This window comes from Eptesicus fuscus, chromosome 16 (assembly GCF_027574615.1).
Source record: "Eptesicus fuscus isolate TK198812 chromosome 16, DD_ASM_mEF_20220401, whole genome shotgun sequence".
NCBI classification, from domain to species: domain Eukaryota; kingdom Metazoa; phylum Chordata; class Mammalia; order Chiroptera; family Vespertilionidae; genus Eptesicus; species Eptesicus fuscus.
In genome coordinates, this window is record NC_072488.1 from 812,088 (window position 1) to 829,287 (window position 17,200).

A 17,200-nucleotide genomic window follows, 5' to 3' on the forward strand; every position below is an offset into this window, starting at 1 on the left:
TCTGCCCCCTGGTGGTCAGTGTGAATCATAGAAACTGTTCCCTGGATTTGCATGTTACTATTTTATTCTAAGGAGGATAGGATAGGACAGTGGTCGGCAAACTGAGGCTCGAGAGCCACATGCGGCTCTTTGGCCCCTTGAGTGTGGCTCTTCCACAAACTACCACGGCCTGGGCCAGTCTATTTTGAAGAAGTGGCGTTAGAAGAAGTTTAAGTTTAAAAAAATGTGGCTCCCAAAAGAAATTTCAATCGTTGTACTGTTGATATTTGGCTCTGTTGACTAATGAGTTTGCTGACCACTGGGATAGGATGTTGTAGGTAGGTAGATGGGAGCAGAGCAAGGACGATGGGCCAGGTACAGGTCACCAGAGCAGAACCCCTAACACCTAGTGATGAGAAAGAACTGGTAGAGCAGATATTGGAAATAATCAACTCAAGACCATGCCCCTAGGACTGCTCTGGCAGGCATTGCCGGAGGGCCTCTCTCCACCCTAGAGTGCCTCGGGTTGTGCAGGCGGGATTCCCCTGACCTTTTCTCCTCTTGCACGTGGTTAGTCAGGTGGTAGAGCCGCACCCATAGGTGAGAACAAGGGAGAGGGACTGGAGGAAAGCCCTGTCTAACTTCCATGCTAGGACAGGCGGCAGGCCCGCCCCGATAGGTCAGTCTGAAGAAGAAAGCAGTGAGTTCCCCTCCGAGGGTTTAAAAGGAGTCCTAGCCATTCCCCAGGGCAGCTCTTTGAGCAGCCCACTCGAGATTTCTCTCTGCTGGCTCAAATGCATCTTCTCTAGCGAGCCTGGGTCTCGGCTCTGAACTCTTTTCTTAGCCAGAACCCAAGTAGGAGGTGGCTGAACTCAGGTTTGGTCTGACCCCACCGGTGAGACACCTGGTGCCGGTGCCACGGCCTACAACACTACCCTTTTATCATTAATGCTATTATGCAAATAGTACCACTGTGCAGCAGGAAAAGTTGAAGCTACAGGAAGGCACAAAGACAAATCCCTGAAAATAGTGTCTAGGGTGCTTTGGCCCCAATGAAAAAAGCCTAACTGTACCTTCCAGCTGCGTTTGCCCATGGCCTTCCAGGTTTAGGATAACTCCGCTCCAGTCCCACACTCCGGGCAGCTCGCCCCGCCCACTTCCGCCCGCGTTCACGCCTCCAGGTTCAGGCCCCGCCCCATCGCCCCGCCTCATTCACACCTCCGGGCCCCGCCCCCCGCTGCATGAACCGGAAACGCAATGCGCTTCCGGCCGCGACCGTTGGGAGGGCGGGGAGGAGGTTGCACTGGGCATGCGCGCAGGGGCGGCGCGCGCAGGCGCCGCAGACGCCGCAGGAGGGGCAGCGTTCACGCCCCCTTCCTGCTTCCTCCGCGTTCTCACCCCCCCCCGGCCGCGGCCCTGCGGACCCTTCTCCGACCCCGCGGGCGGCAGGTGAGGACCGCCGGGCTGCAGGGACGGGCCGAGCGGCCCCAAGCTCTCTCCGCTCCTCCCCGGGCTCCGCCGGCCGGGTCTGCCTCGGGGACCTTGGCGCGTCATGGCGGGAGGCGTCGGCGGCACAGACGAGGGGTCGGGGCGCAGGCAGAGGGGGGCCGGGGAGCAGGCAGAGGGGGGGCCGGGGCGCAGGTCTGGCTCCGGCCTCCCAGGCCCCGTAACCTGTCTTGCTCCCACTTTGCCGCTTGAGCACAGACGCTGGCGGAGACCTGCCGCCCGGCCCAGCGTCAGGAGGTGAAGGGGTGGTGGTGGGAGAGCTTTGAGGTCCCCGGTAACGTCGGTGATCGCGGCCCCGTCCTGGACGGAGGTGTCCACCGCGCACATGCGTGGTCCAGCCTGGAAACATGTTGGAAAAGCACCGTCAGGCGCCGAGAGCGCTGACACAGCCAGCCTGTCTCACGTCCCGGGCCACACATTCCGCCTTTTTTGAGGACACCCTGTCTTTTGGGTTCAAATATTTCACTCCTGCTTGTTTGGGGGACGGTATGGTCTCTCAGCTGGGACCCTGGAGGGTGAAAAGGATGTGCTTGTACTGGCACCAGGGTGTCGAACCAAGTCCGAAGTCTGAGATCCGAGGGGAGGTGAATGGGTTGAACAGGAAAACCTGTACTCTGCTACTCCGTGTGCGAATTGGTACAACCTCTCAGGAAAGCGATCTGACGCTGCCTAGTGAAGATGAAGTTATCGTCTGTGGCCCAACACACACACTTTTATTTTTACTTTTTTACAGAGAGTGGAAGGGAGGGGGAAGGAACGAGAGAAACATCGATGTGAGAGAGACACATCGATGGGTTGCCTCCTGCTCACGCCCCGACCAGGGAATCGAGCCTGCAGCTGAGGTACGTGCCCTCGGCCAGGATGGAACCCAAGACCGTTCAGTCCGGGGGCCCACGCTCTGTCCGCGGAGCCGGACCGGCCAGGGCCACATTTGAACACTTGAACACCATGAGGAAATTTGCACACGTACACCAGGAGACGTGTACGAGAATGGGCGTAACTGAGCAGTTTGTAGTATCAAAAGCCCCTCAAATACCCTCATGAGTGGATGGGGGCACGTGTGGTGCCTCACGGAGCAGAGCTTCGCCCCGATGAGGTGGAGCCTCGGGCCTCTCACAGGGCCAACAGCCAGGAACTGAAAAGGCTGAGCAGCGGGTTGTTTGGGGAAATGAGCGTGTGGAAAATTAAGGAAAAGCGGGTGTGACAAGTGTCAGAATATTACCTTTGAAGGTCGAAGGGTATGCTGTCTTAGCCACAGATATAAATCCTGTTTTGCGTCCAATCAGTATTTAATAGACATTATTCCCAGAAAACGTCCCTTTAGAAGAGGAGGGGGGCATAACGGACCTTCTAAGGCTTTCCCAGGCCAGGCCCCTCCTCCCGGCACTCGCTACCTCGGCTCCTGAGAGCAGGCTGCGGGGCATGGCCGGCGCCGAGGCGCTGAGACGCCGTAGCACTCGGGGTTATGGTGCAGTCCTTTGGCAGTGGTTTGTACTGAAAGTTCAAGGGTAAGGATCTGATTTCCCGCTGGACTGGGCTCCCTCTGTGCGAGCATTGTCCCCGGAAACGGAGAAGGTGCTTCCTCCATTGGACTGGATTAGAAACCAGGTTTCCGAGGAGAATGTGACTTGAAAGATGGTTGCTTTTTGCCTCGCTTTGTAATTTTGCGATGATTTCTTTTAAAATATCCTAGGCAGCCCTGGCCTGTATGCTCCATGGTTAGAGCATCAGCCCATGGACCGAAGGGTCTCTGATTCGATTCCGGTTCATGGGCACACACCTGGGATGCGGGCTCACTCCCAGCCCCCGGTGGGGCCCGTGTGGGGACAGCCAATCAGCGTGTCTCCCTCACATCTATGCTTCTCTCCCTCCTGCCTTCTCTAAAAAGCAATGGGAAAAGATCTTCAGGTGGGGATTTAAAAAAAAATGTAAGGAAGTTCTGATCGATGCTAAACACGGTCTTACCAGCCTTGAGGACATGATGCTACGTGAAGTGCGGCAGGCACGCTGGTTCCGTTTCTGTGGGGTCCCCACAGCGTCAGGGTCACGGGAAGGAGGGTGGTGGGTGCCGGGCTCGGGGAGGAGTCAGTTTAAGGAGCACAGAGTTGGTTTCACAAGATGAGGGGAGTTCTGGGCATGGATGGTGGTGATGGTTGCACAACATGAATGTCCTTAATACACTGAACCGTACACTTAGAAGTGACTAAGGTGGTGAGTTTCATGTTGCCCGTCTTTTACCACAACAATACGTAAGTGGCTGGAGAAATGGAGTCTTTTGAATATCGACGTGAATATAAAACTGGTAAACACTTTCTAGTGCAGTTTTAGGTTCACCGCAAAACTGAGCAGCAGGTGGGAGGCCCATGGTGTTCGCAGCCTCCCCCTGATCAACTTCCCCACCGGACAGGACAGGCTGCAGCCTGAGGGCAAGTCGTTATCACCCAAGGTCCACAGTGGACAGTAGGGGTCGCTCTGGCTGTTGTGCTTTCCATGGGTCAGACAGTTGTAAGATGGCGTGTGTTTACCATTTTTATAAAGTAGCCTGGCCAGCATGGCTCAGGGGCTGAGCATCGACCTACGACCCAGGAGGTCAGGGTTCCATTCCCGGTCGGGGCACATGCCCAGGTTGTGGGCTTGATCCCTAGTGCAGGGCGTGTAGGAGCAGTCGATGGTTCTCTCTCACCATTGATGTTTCTGTCTCTCTTCCTCCTCCCTCCTCTCTGACATCAATAAAAGTATATTTAAAAAGAAGAAAGAAAAAATAGGAGAAAGTGAGCTTAATAGTAACTGGGAGGAAAAGCTGATGAGGTTGGTGTATCTGCCTTTGTTTCAGGGACCATGGAGGACGCTCCGGGCGCTGAGCAGAGCCTGACGGCGGAGCCCCGGCTAGCCGAGGGGGGCGCAGAAAGCATCGCCCCGGAGGCACCCCAGCAAGAACCCGGGCTGCTCTACCAGGAGGAAACCATTGATCTCGGGGGCGACGAGTTTGGGTCGGAGGAGAACGAGACGGTCTCGGATGATTCCAATAACTTCGTAGACAAGCTCAGCGAGCACATGATGGAGAGCGTCCTCATTTCGGACTCTCCCAACAACAGCGAAGACGACACAGGTGACCTCGGCGGTGACCTTGGTGGGGCGCAGGATGTCCGGGAGCCTGCAGGAGGCAGCGCTGACCACAGCCAGGACGGTGTCCCGGGCAAAGGCGCCGTGGACCCTCCCAGTCCTGACGGTGAGAGTGATGGAGACAAAGCGCCTCGGGACGGCTCGGAAGTGACTCCTGGCACCGGGGCCACCTCGCAGGGAGACCTGGAGCCAGAAGGGAAAGGCTCGCCCGCCTGTGAGCACGCAGATGCAGGGGAGCCGGGCCCCCGGCCCCCGGGCTCGCCCCCTCCCAAGGACGAGCCCGTGCCCGTGTGCACCATCTTCAGCCAGGCCCCGGCCGTGGCCGCCCAGCCCAGCCCCTTCCTGCAGGACGGCTTCGAGTCGCAGATGGTGAAGTCGCCCAGCTTCAGCGGCCCCAGCCAGCCGGCCCCCAGGACGCCGCCGCCGGCGGTGCAGCCCAGCCCCAGCCTGAGCACGTTCTTCGGGGAAACGGCCAGCACCAGCTCCCTGGCCTCGGACTTCTTCGACTCCTTCACCACCTCCACGTTCATTTCCGTCAGTAACCCCAACGCAGGCACGGGGGTTCCCGGGCAGCTGTCGCCACTCGCCTCTCCGGCAGGAGCTGCCTCCCCGGGGACAGAGAGCGCAGAACCAGCTGTTCCCACGGCTCCGCTGGAAATCCCTCCGTCCCCCCAGCCCTTCTCCCAGATCCAGGCCGTGTTCGCAGGGAGCGAGGACCCCTTCGCCACCGCCCTGAGCATGAGCGAGATGGACCGCCGGAGCGACGCCTGGCTGCCCGGGGCGGCGACCAGGGACATCCTGGTGTCCGTGGCCACGCAGCAGTACAGCACCGTGTTCGTGGACAAGGAGAACCTCACCATGCCGGGCCTCAAGTTCGACAACATCCAGGTGAGGCCGGGCCTCTCCGAGCAAAGGGAGCGCTCACGGGTGATCCTCCTCCATGAAGTGGGTCGTTCTGTGCACTCTCAGTCCCCAGCTGCTGCTGTTGCTTATGTACACGTGTTCCTTTTATATTCACTTACTATGTATGTGTGTGTAATACCTTCTATATACATAGGTGCTATATGTAAGTAGAATGCCTTTTACATACATATACCATACATAAGTGAATACCTCTCAAGCATTGGAAAGTCCTGTTTTTAGGAGTTCCTAAGATTCTGATTGTGAGGGTCCGTGTTCTGTCCCTGGGTGATTTCGCGCCCTGTTGATGTCCCTGATACAATGTAAGGAAGTAGCCCTGGTCTTAGGGGTGACTCCAGCGAGGGAGCGGGGTACCTCGCAGTTCTCGGAAGTGGCTCCAGGCTTGTTGCCATCGGCTTCCTGGTGACACCCGGCACCCGGGCTCCAGCACACGATAGTCTCCACCCCCTGGGTTTTTTCAAGAGGCTTCATTCCCTTGGTTGTTCTTGAAGACAGTGGTGCTGGCCACAGCGGGCGTTGGGTTCTCTGCCCAGAGACGCTGGGCCTTTACGAGATGGTCGGGTGTTTGTGTTGCGTCTGATGTGCTTGGCGTGGACAAAGCTCTCCCAGATCACCCGGAAGCTAGCAGTGCCCCGGTAGCAAACCATACAAGCAGAAACGGTGTGTGTAGCGAGTAGCAGTGTCCACTCAGCCTCCCTGAGGGTGAGAGCACTCCCGTTCCCTCACCAGCTCCCTGTGCTGTGTGTCAGGGCGTGGGAACAGCTGTCCCGGCAGCCCTGAGGGGACCATGACTGTTTTAAAACCGCCTGATCCCACTATGGGGTTTGTCATCAGGAAGGAGTCTCACCCCGGCCGCGTGCTCAGATGGTTGGAGCGCCGTCCCGTGCCCTGCAAGGCTGCGGGTCCAACCCCCGGTCAGGGCACGTGCACGAGGCAACCCATCGTATCTCTGGCACGGCAGTGTTCTCTCTCTCCAAAATCAGTTTTCTTAAAAAAGGAGGAGGGAGTCTCGCTGGTGTGCAGATGCCCAGCGTTGGGGTGTCCGCAGGGTGTGGTTCTCGTTGCCGAGAACCGAAACAACCCACAGCCCTCAATCGGGAGGCACCCGAGAGCACGGACGCCCCTCTCCACTGGGGGTGTCGCCTACCAGCGATAGCACCGCGATGTCTGCTGAGCTTCGTGTGTCATTGGTGGATGGAAAGCCGGATATGACGTAGCCCGCAGTGAGCCGTCTCCATCCTGCCCCAGGTGGCCCGGGCCCTACGCCCTGCCTCTTCCCTCCCGTCCTGGGGGTCCCTGCACGGCAGCGGGTCTGGCCTCCAGCACCTGCCTTCCAGCTCTCTGCTGTTTGCAGTTCCCCCTCTCCCCCCGATTCTGGGGAAATGGAAGGTTGCCATGCAAGTGACTTACCCTTCACCCGGTGGCTGTCTGCGGGTGCTGGGACCAGGGGTCCTCGGGTGCGGTTGGAAATGTGCCGAAAGGACCGGCGCCGGCACGTGACCTTAGGGATGGGGCCCCGAAGCTCACTCCCCGGCCGCGGCCTTGGCATTGCACAGCGCACACTCGGCACTCGCGTTGAGAAAGTGCTGATGTTCTGTGCGGGTTTGACCCGGACCAGGAAGGTCAGGGTCAGTGGAAGCTGTCACGCCCCATGGAGAGGGCGTTTTGGGTGATGGTTGGCGTCTGAGTTAGTGACCGCTGCTGCCCTGTCCTGACCTGCTTGCACTCCTTCCCAGGGGGACGCCGTCAAGGACCTGCTGCTGCGCTTCCTGGGGGAGAAGGCGGCGGCGCGGAGGCAGGTGGCGGACGCCAGCTCGGTGGAGCAGTCCTTCGTCGGCTTGAAGCAGCTCATTGTGAGGAGCAGTGTGTGCTTTTCAGTTGTGTGTGTTCCTTCACGATGTTTTCTTTGGAGTTAGTTACCTTGCATATATTATCCAAAGCCCTTGCACATAAATAGAATTTTGTTAGAATAGATACCAGTCCTGTGTAGCAAAAAGCATCGTATCAACATGCTTTCAATTTTCAGTCCAATTAGCCTAAAAGCCATTATTTTAAATGATCAGATTACTTGAAGCAGAGTATACTTGGATTAAATAAGCTTCATCAAATATAATGTCTAGAGAGAAATAATTTTATGTTATTTTTTTAAATGTCCTGTCTTCTCCACTTAGTATGGAAGGCTTGTTATTGCACGGGTGTTCCAGGGTTCACGGCTCAGCAGGAAATAGCAGGGAAGTGTATTGTGTTGATAGACTGGCCTGATGTGTTGCAGCAGTGTAGTTCGCGTCTTTCACGTTAATAATAGAAGCATGTTAAACATACAGAGCTCACAACCACATGCAGACCTCACAGATACACGCACATGCAGCCAACACGGCTCCCACTGGGGCGTTGATTTCAAACTGGAAGGTTAAGCAGGAAGAGCACACATCTTTCGAGGAAGGAGGGCAGGCTGGGGTGGGTGTGGCCAGCTTCCACAGGTTCTCCGCCGGGTCCGCCGGCGCTACGTGCTGGCGTCGTGCTTTCTCCTGAGCTGTGTCTCCTGCTTGGCCCCTTCCCGCCTCATGGACGTGTGGCCAGGACCTTGGCCTCTGGCCTCTGCCGGGCGGGCTGCCTGGCGATGCCCTGCGTCCAGCCCGTGGCCGGTGCTCGAGGGCCACCTTGCTGTGCCTTTCAGAGCAGCAGAAACTGGAGGGCGGCGGTGGACCTGTGCGGGCGCCTCCTCACCGCCCACGGCCAAGGCTACGGCAAGAGCGGGCTGCCCACCAGCCACACGGCAGACTCGCTGCAGGTACGGCCGGCGGCTCTGGGTTGTTCTGTTTATTGTATTGGGGGGGCGGGGGGGGGCATGGGCCAGGACCTTTCGTTCCAGTAAGAACAGTGGGAACAAAAAGCGGGTTTCAGACCCTGAATTCAGTCCCAGGGTGAGAATGCTCTGGTCCCCCCTTTGTGACAACACAGGTGTGACCTGGACTTGTCTCTGTCGTGAGACCAGGAGCCTGGAGGCTCAGCACCCAGTGTCCGTGCAGGGCTGCTGGGGGAGCAGCTCGGGGCGGTCTGGGATGTGGCCCACAGGGAGGGGCGGCCTCAGGGCTGCTCTCCCGGGGAACAGCAGCTCTTCTGGGATGAGGATGCAGAGCTAGTGTGAATAGGAAGAGCCGTCGGGGGGGGAGGGGAGGGGGAGCGGGGAGGTCCTCCGCGTCGAGGGGAAGGAGGGGGCAGCGTACCCTGAACCCGGACTTGACTGGGTTCCTGCCTCCTGGAGCTTTCCGTGTGGGCACAGGTCACCGGAGCATTTAAGGGGATGCCGGGGGGTGGGTCAGGCAGGCCCGCCCCGAGGCCCACCTGCGGGTGACCCGTGCCTCCACCGCGTGCAGCTGTGGTTCGTGCGGCTGGCGCTGCTGGTGAAGCTGGGCCTGTTCCAGAACGCGGAGCTGGAGTTCGAGCCCTTCGGGAGCCTGGACCAGCCCGACCTCTACTACGAGTACTACCCGCACGTGTACCCGGGGCGCAGGGGTAAGGCTGCGCCGCGCCTGCCTTTGTTGGCTTGGCTTTGCACACAGCTGGCTCCTCAGTTCCTTCTTTTCCCGGCTCTGGGAGATCAAGCACCTGGCAGTGGCCGAGAGCCTCACCTGTTTGTAATACACCCACCTGGACGCGCTCACGGGGCGGCCGCGGGTTCATCCCCCGTCCCCCAGGCAGCTCCGTGAGAGTCCATGTAAGGACGCTGGGGGCTCTCGCGCTTCCTGGTCTTGCTCCAGAGTGAAAAGTACTTTGCATTGTAACCAGGTACAGGCGTGCTCAGAGAAGGGGCACACACATCCGTGCGCCGTGCTCCTTCTGTGCCTTCTCTTGGCCTCTGCTGTCGTTAATTTATTGAAAAATGTGGGTGACGGCGTGAGGCAGAGCGGCGGGAAATGAGAACTAGGCGGGGGGCGGGGGGCGTTGGGAGGTGTTTTGTCGAGCGAAAGGCTGTCCTGACCTTCATGGTCTGCAGGGCCAGCTCACTGAACCGCTCGTGTCTGGTCTCCTGTCCTGTTGAGTCCATGAGCCGGGCACTCAGAACAGCACGTCACACACCGCCTCGTTGTCCTGCCCTCTGCCCGGGCGCTGACGCCCCTGGTCCTGTCCAGTCCTGCTGGGACAGCTCCGAGGCACAACTTGGCTCCAAAGGCACACGCATGTGCACACATGCACACGCACAGATACCATATACTCTGGCTGAAGCGGCATCCTCAGGACCTGGGCCTGACGCACGCTGGCTCAGCCCCTGTCCTGGCTCTGGGTCCCCACACCCTCACCTGCTGGCAGCTCCTCCCTGCAGGTCCCGGGGACCACGCGCAGCACCTTGCAGGCGAGCTTGCCCGTGGAAGGTGCTGAGCCCACAGTGTTCTGTGCTGTCCTGTGTTGGAGGAGGGCCCAGCTGTCTCATCAGTGACAGTCTACATGGCTGCAGGAGACACCCCCTGGCCCTCTGATGGCTGGAACATACTTACATGCTAGAACATGCTTACACGGGCTTCACCCACGTGCACTCTGCAGCGGGCACCGTGGAGAACTTGACGGTGTCAGGCGGTCCTGTGGTCCCCGCTGGGGGGAGGTCTGCACAGCTCGCATGCATGCGCGGGGCGGGGGGCGTGCTCTTCACGGCACTGGCTGACGCTCTGGCCTTGGTCGCAGGCTCCATGGTCCCCTTCTCCATGCGCATCCTGCACGCGGAGCTGCAGCAGTACCTGGGGAACCCGCAGGAGTCGCTGGACCGGCTGCACCGGGTGAAGGCTGTCTGCAGCCAGGTGGGCTCCCCGTCCTCCCGGTCCTCCCAGGGCCCGCTGTCGCCCCTGCCGCCTGGCCTGCGGGGACCCTGTGCTGTCTTCTCGCGGACATGGCGGGCAGGGGGCAGACGGGGGGCTGGAGTCCTTGCTCTTTAGTGGCCTTGCTGGTGAAGCAGGAGAGCTCTCCCAGGACTCACCTGAGTGGTGCCCAGGCACCGGGAAGCTCGACGCGTGCCAGGCCCTCGGCTCCTGCAGTGCCCTGGGCATCACGGACAGTGTCCACAGGCCCCAGAGCCCAGCACATCGCCCTGACCCTGTCACCTGCCCCTGACTCGGGACAGCCGGGCCGGAGTGCCTCCCACATCGCCCCTGAATCGCCCGGGTTGGGAATAACAGTTGTGTGGCGATGAGACCATTCCATTGGTGACGTTAGGCAGACCTGGGGACAGTGCCTGTTCCCAGGCCGCCTGCCTTCCAGCGCTGGTCCTCAGCGTTCTCGCAGGGCGTGTGGTTGGGGGAGCAGTGCCGCCGTTGGGGTGGAGCTCGCGTGCGGAGCTGCTCTCAGACAGGAGAGCACGCAGGCAGGACAGCAGCTCCGGCTGTTAGAGAAGGAGGGTACATCTCCGGTGCCTTCTCAGTCCCAGCCGCTCTCAGGGAGCTAATCTGGGGTTCTGGAGGGTGCAGCCCCACAGCCACAGGTGGGGACGTTGATGATGTAACCCTAACTTCCGGGCCGGCAGCAGCCCAGTCCCAGGACGGTCTCAGCGCAGGCGGGCAGGCCCACTGAAGGAGAGACACCCACCGTGTGGTGGTGAGTGGGGGGCGGTTCAAGGTCATTTCATCCTTTTACTTTCCGAGCCTTCCGCGCTGCAGGTGGCCGCCACCTGGGTGCTGGGCAGCGAGCGGGACGGGTGTGGGAAAGGTCCTGAGGCCCGGCTCTCAGGAGAAAGCGCTCGCCGGGCAGGTGTGAGGCCCCCAGGCTCAGGCCCACCTGCGGGGCTCAGCTCTCCTTTGAATCTGCAGATCCTGGCCCACCTCGAGCAAGGCCTGGCCGAGGACGGCAGCATGAGCAGCATCTCGCCCGAGAACAGGCAAGGTCCGTGCGGCTTCCCTCCCGCGCAGCTCCCGGGCGCTCGGCGCAGCCCGCTGGTTCTGTGGTCTGGTCCCCTTTCCTGTCCCTAACCAGCCCTCCCCTCATCCCAGGGCAGCTCCCACGCCGGTCTGGACCCAAGGCGGTCTGGAGGAGGGAGGAACGGCGGGGGGGGGGGGAGGGGGAGTCGGGCTGTGGAGGTTTGAAGATGCCCTGTGGGGAGTCGGCTTCAGGGGGCCTCACCTTGGCGGGCGTGTGACCTTCCAGCAGCCCCTCTGCCCCTGCCCCCTGCCGCGGGAGGCGACAAAGCCCCCTCTGTGGAGCGGGAGGAGGGGTGTCCTATCTCCTCGGAAGGTTAGCAAACAGGCCTGGGACCTGGGGAAGGCAGAGCCCAGTGCTGACCCCTTGGGGCGCCTTGCACAGGCCACGGGCAGCAGCCCCCCCGCCCTCATGGTGAGGAGTTCTCGGGGTGCTGACGCTGGCCCTGGCCCTGTGGTCTGTCCCCCGAGGCGGAGCCCTGCCCCCTATTGCTGCTGTGTCCCTTCCTGGCCGGCCTCCGCCCGGAGCCCAGAGCGCCAGCCTCCGGTGTGCGGGCTCCACCCCGGCCCCCGCATTCGCTCAGCCCCTCTCTTGCAGCCTCCGTGCAGCTGTGGCGGTCCCGCCTGGGCCGGGTGACCTGCTCCATGGCCAACTGCCTGCTCCTGATGAAGGTGCGTGGGGCTGGGGCGCACGCGGAGGTCCACGCAGCGGGAACCCACTCGGGGCCAGGGGCTGTGACCGCTGTGTGAATTCCACAGGATGGAGTTTCCTTGTCCGTGTAATTGTTAAACGGGGTCTGGTGGTTCACACTGTGCCCCCACCTCGGTCCCCGTCTTGCCCTGCGCTCCGCCCGGAGGTGGCTCTGTGCTCCCTGTTAGCGGGCCTTCTCCTCGTCTGGGGGTGATTGGCTGGGAGCTCACGGCATCTGGAGCCAGGCTCCCCGCGGCCCTGCTCCCCAGGACAGGACACTGAGCCCCCGGCCCAGGGGACAGCCTGCCAGCCACAGGGCCACGGCAAGGCTGCAAGGGGCGGGGGGGGGGCTTTGTCTCCTCCAGTCCCCTCCTCCTCCCCCTCCTCGGGCAGCCCTGCAGCTCACACAGCCTGTCCTGGGGCCTCTCCCTGTGTGGGGACCTGCAGCCCCCGTCCAGCTCACACCTGCCCCAGGGTGACCTGCTCTGGGCGCCTGCCGGCTGAGGAAGCTGCTACAGGAACCAATCAGCCACAAGGCAGCAGCCTCGCTGTCCCCACCTGGGCCCCGATGAGAGGTGGGGGACCCCCCCCCCGGCCCCCAAGGTCATTCCGAGCTGCAGTGTGGGCAGACAGGCAGTTTACGGAGTGGGGGAGCGTGACCGTGGCGTCCATGCCTGCGGGCTGCCATGTGATGGAGTCATGGACCCTCGTGTGGGCGTGGGGAGGGCTGGGAGCAGGGGTAAGTTCAGAGCCACAGCTCATCCGCCCGTCACAGAGGTGTGGCCGGGACCGGCTGGAGGAGCCAGCACAGCAGTCCCCGTACTGGCGCCCCACCGTCTGTGCCCTTAGTGTATGCCACTGGGGTGCAGAGTGCCCTTCACATCCCGGGGAGCCTCCCGCTCTGTCTCCCAGCCCCGGCACAGTGGGGAGGACGCGTGGGGGTGAGGAGCGCTATTGCTCACAGCGATTTCCCTTCAGGCTCACGTCCTCCGTCCTGTCCCTGTCCCCTCGCACCTGCCCTGGGGCCCCTGTGGGCAGGAGGGGGTGTGCCCCGAGCCCATAGCCTCCGAGGTGACCAGCTGCTCCCTGAGGCTGCGGCCCTGCCCCTCCGCCCTCACACAGGCCATTCTCCCCACCACTGCCCGTCAGCCAGCTCTGACCCCGCTGTCCCCCAGCCCTGCGGCCCTGTCGGCTTCACGGGAAGTCCCCGCGCAGAGAAACCAGCACAATCGTGAATTCACAGGCAGACACTGCACTTATGTGGCTAAACCCCTCCGGAGGGAGGTCAGCTGTTCCAAAACTCGCGGCTTTTCTGCATTTTTAAGACATGAACAGAAAATTATGGGATGAACATGGTTTTCTTTGTTGCATTGTCATAACACCTCTAGGCAGCAGGCATGTCTTCTGCCTGCATGTATGTAGGTAGCATGTAGAGGAGGTCCGCACAGAACATGTTATTGTTTCAAAAATGCTTTTACGGTGAATGCGTTGAATTTGAAGTTTTATATTAATCTTCCATTTCTGAGTTTAAAAAAAGAGTGAAAATGGTTGCAGTTAAGGCCACTCAGGCTTGTGCTTTCTGTTTCCACCTAGTGGCCGTGCCCAGCATCGCAGGCCTGTGGTCTTGCTCTGTGGTGTCACGTTAATTAAATTATGTGTATGGGCTAACAGTGGGTTATTTAATCAGCCGTTTAATTATTTGGAATAACATTTCTATTACAGGGGAATAAATATTAATTTAACTTTTTAATGATGAGAAACGTTTTCGTGTGCTCCCGCCCGAGTGTCTGCATAATGCACTCGGCACAGCCACACGCGTCCCGGGGCTGGGAACAGCCGCCTCCCACTGGATTTTATTTTATTTATTTATTTGTTTTGTTTTGTTTTGTTTTATTATCATTTTTGCCCTCCCCTGAGGATACGTTTATTGATTTGAGAGAGAGGAACATCAATGTAAGAGAGAAAAATCGATCGGTTGCCTCCCAGGGATGGGACCCACAGCCTTTTGGTGCACAGGGCGACTCTCCCACCTCCTGAGCCACCCGGCCTCACCAAAGGGCTCACTGCTCACTTTGTTGTTCTTTGTTAATCCTCGTCTGAAGGGATTTTTCCGTTGCGTTAGAGGGCGGGGGGGAGGGGGGGAGAGAGAGAGACATCAGTGTGCGAGAGGCACAGTAATTGGTTGCCTCCCGACCTGGATGATGCATGCCCTGACGGGGAATCTAACCTGAGAGCCTTCTGTGCTCAGGCCAACGCTCTAACCACTGAGCACACCAGCCAGGGCTCACCTCACTCTTTCAGTGTCACTGTCTCTCCTCAGGTTCTAGAGGCCTGCAGGTGTCCTCTGGCCTTCAGGCGGGCAAGGCGGGCGCGCCCTGGGTAGGCGGGTGGTTCCGCTGGGCCTCCTGCTTCCTGCCACGCATGTGTCCCTGTGCCCTCCACACGGGGTCCACGGGGCCTTGGGCAGAGCCGTGTCCCCCCTGACAGCCGCTGCTCCCGCAGGACTACGTGCTGGCCGTGGACGCCTACCGCTCCGCCATCCAGTTCCACCCCGAGCAGGAGCCGCAGCTGCTCAGCGGCATCGGCCGCATCTTCCTCCAGGTGGGCACTGCCCGCGAAGGCGTGTGGGGAAGGCCGGGCTCACTGACCATCCCCGGGGACTCTGGGCAGCTAAGGTAGAACCGAGGGTTAGCTCGTGGGACAAAACTCGCTGGCCAGGCGGGCGGGGGGTGACTGTCTGTCATTGGTCACAACCAACCAGAGGACCGATTGGGGCCTGCCACGTGGCACCAGCCAGTGCACGCCATACTTTCTGACATGTTCGTCTTCCGTTTCCCTTTCATTCTGTGTAACTGCTGCTATGCCAGGGTTTCTTTCAGAAAGTACAGGCTGCAAACTGCGCGTCTAACGTGGCCCGCGTGTTGGGCTCGATTCGGCCGCAGGGAGGCCCACCCACTGCATCCCATGCATCTCTGGCACTTTTAACAGGAAGTGATGCGTGGCGAGTGGTCAGAGCCCCTGCTCAGCACGAACGTCTTCATGACGTGACCCCGGGGCGGAGCTGGGCGCGGCTGCGGATTTGCCGCCTGAACGGACTGTGACTCTGTCCGAGCAGATTGGAGACATAAAAACGGCTGAGAAGTACTTTCAGGACGTGGAGAGAGTGACGCAGAAGCTCGACGGGCCGCAGGGGAAGATGATGGTGCTAATGAACAGGTACGCGAGCTCAGCTCCCGGCGCGCACAGCCCTCTGGGAACACGGGCCCTGTCCCGGGTCTCGGAACCGGAACAAGTCACAGCCCAGGAGTGGACGGGTTTTCTTGAATCACAGCCATTCTTTTAGCCGCAAGAATTGACTTTAAGAATTTTTATTTTTCACAGTACTCACATTGCCCCCATTTTCCACGTAAATTAGCGTCTGTATGTACTCTCCCAGCACCCACTGTCGGTAATTCCTCCGCCGCCGTGTCCCGGGCTGGCTCTTATGGGCCAAACACCCCACAGCACTGAGGCCCGGGATGCTCCCTCGGGAGCAGAGAAGCTGAGGCGGGACCGTTTGTAGCAGGAAGTGTAGGCAGTGCCGAGGTCTGGGTTAATAACCGTTAGGCCACTTTTTTTTCTAAGAGAAAGTCTATTTAGAAAGTCACAGAGGCCAAGGGGGCCTTGGAGCGCAGGAGAAGGTGGAGGTAATGACTCCGCCCGGAGACGGGGGAGGGAACGGCGGTGCTCCCAGCACCTTCATTCCCATCCAGAACGCGAGCTACGGGCCAGCGACGGCACTCACGTCCGCCTGGAGGTCACCGTCCCAGGCGGCTCGAGGTCACACTTGAGGGCGAACATCGCCCGGGCCTCTGCCCTGGGAGCTGACGCTTTACCTGTCGCTCCTGTTCCAGAGCTTTCCTTCACCTCGGTCAGAATAACTTCACAGAAGCCCACAGGTTCTTCACCGAGATCTTAAGGATCGACCCCACAAATGCAGTGGTAAGGCCTTCGGCAGATGAGCTCACACCTGCGGGCCCCCGTCCAGCCCTCTGGCCCGGGCGGTGGCCATGGGGGGTTGGGCCCGGCCCCACATGCCCCCGTCCTCTGAGGGGGTGGGGTCCCGGCCCGCACGCCCCGGGCACAGCCCGTCCTGACCCCCGTCCTCTGAGGGGGTGGGGGGCCCGGCCCACACACCCCAGGCACAGCCCGTCCTGACCCCCGTCCTCTGAGGGGGTGGGGTCCCGGCCCGCACACCCCGGGCACAGCCCGTCCTGACCCCGTCCTCTGAGGGGGTGGGGTCCCGGCCCACACGCCCGGGCACAGCCCGTCCTGACCCCCTTCCTCCAGGCCAACAACAACGCGGCCGTGTGCCTGCTGTACCTGGGCCGGCTCAAGGACTCGCTGCGGCAGCTGGAGGCCCTGGTGCAGCAGGAGCCGGGGCACTGCCTGCACGAGAGCGTGCTCTTCAACCTGACCACCATGTACGAGCTCGAGTCCTCCCGCAGCCCGCAGAAGAAGCAGGCGCTGCTCGAGGCGGTGGCCGGCCGCGAGGGCGACAGCTTCAACACGCAGTGCCTCAAGCTGGCCTAGCCCCGCCGGCTCCGGCTCCTGGAAACCGCACGGGAGCCAACCTGGGGAGGGGCAGGCGGGTCCCGTGAGGCCTCGCGGACTGGGGTCGGAGCGCGCCTCCCTGGTCCGGGCCAAGGCCAGGTGTTGGGCAGTCCGTCCAGCTCCAGCCAGCGGGACCCCCAGCCCTGCACGGTCCGTGGGTTGGGGGTGAACGTGCCGTGGGTGGTGCATGGACAGAGTCTGTAGGACACTGGGTCCTCGTGCTTCTTATTCCTGGAGGCTGGGCCACTTGGTTAGTTCTGAATGTCCTCAGAGGAAAGCGGGAAGATGTAATATAAACCGTTCCCACGTGCCTGGGCGTCGGAGCATTTATAACTGGAGGGAGACACCACGGGACGACACCCCTCCTTCCCAGCCCCAGAGGGACCCATCGTCTCGCTCATCGGCTTCTTTCCAGCCCAAGCGTGAAATCGGACAGCTACGTATTTATTTCTAAGTTTATTGGTGAGAGAGAGAGACTTCCATTTGT

At 60.6% G+C, this 17,200-nt stretch overlaps 1 protein-coding gene across 2 annotated transcripts; it reads left to right on the forward strand.

Annotated features, from left to right (window-relative positions):
- The first annotated feature begins 1,322 nt into the window (after nucleotides 1-1,322).
- On the forward strand, nucleotides 1,323-17,174 carry TRAPPC12 (trafficking protein particle complex subunit 12). Of its 2 annotated transcripts, none has more exons than XM_054728328.1 (12): nucleotides 1,323-1,428; nucleotides 4,319-5,496; nucleotides 7,266-7,382; nucleotides 8,207-8,320; nucleotides 8,907-9,045; nucleotides 10,210-10,322; nucleotides 11,325-11,397; nucleotides 12,028-12,101; nucleotides 14,623-14,721; nucleotides 15,236-15,336; nucleotides 16,014-16,101; nucleotides 16,450-17,174. In XM_054728328.1, the coding sequence occupies exons 2-12, from the start codon at nucleotides 4,324-4,326 to the stop codon at nucleotides 16,690-16,692; spliced, it is 2,334 nt and encodes a 777-aa protein (XP_054584303.1). In that variant the 5' UTR covers nucleotides 1,323-1,428; nucleotides 4,319-4,323; the 3' UTR covers nucleotides 16,693-17,174. The 2 variants fall into 2 exon arrangements, with proteins under 2 accessions (XP_054584303.1, XP_054584304.1); XM_054728329.1 differs by lacking the exon at nucleotides 1,323-1,428 and adding an exon at nucleotides 2,306-2,327.
- Nucleotides 17,175-17,200: the final 26 nt, after the last annotated feature.

Coding starts and splice junctions, on each gene's coding strand:
- TRAPPC12 (XM_054728328.1), top strand. CDS start 4,324: ATGGAGGACGCTCCGGGCGCTGAGCAGAGCCTGACGGCGGAGCCCCGG. Junction 7,383..8,206: donor TCGGCTTGAAGCAGCTCATT/GTGAGGAGCAGT, acceptor TGTGCCTTTCAG/AGCAGCAGAAACTGGAGGGC. Junction 10,323..11,324: donor TGAAGGCTGTCTGCAGCCAG/GTGGGCTCCCCG, acceptor TTGAATCTGCAG/ATCCTGGCCCACCTCGAGCA.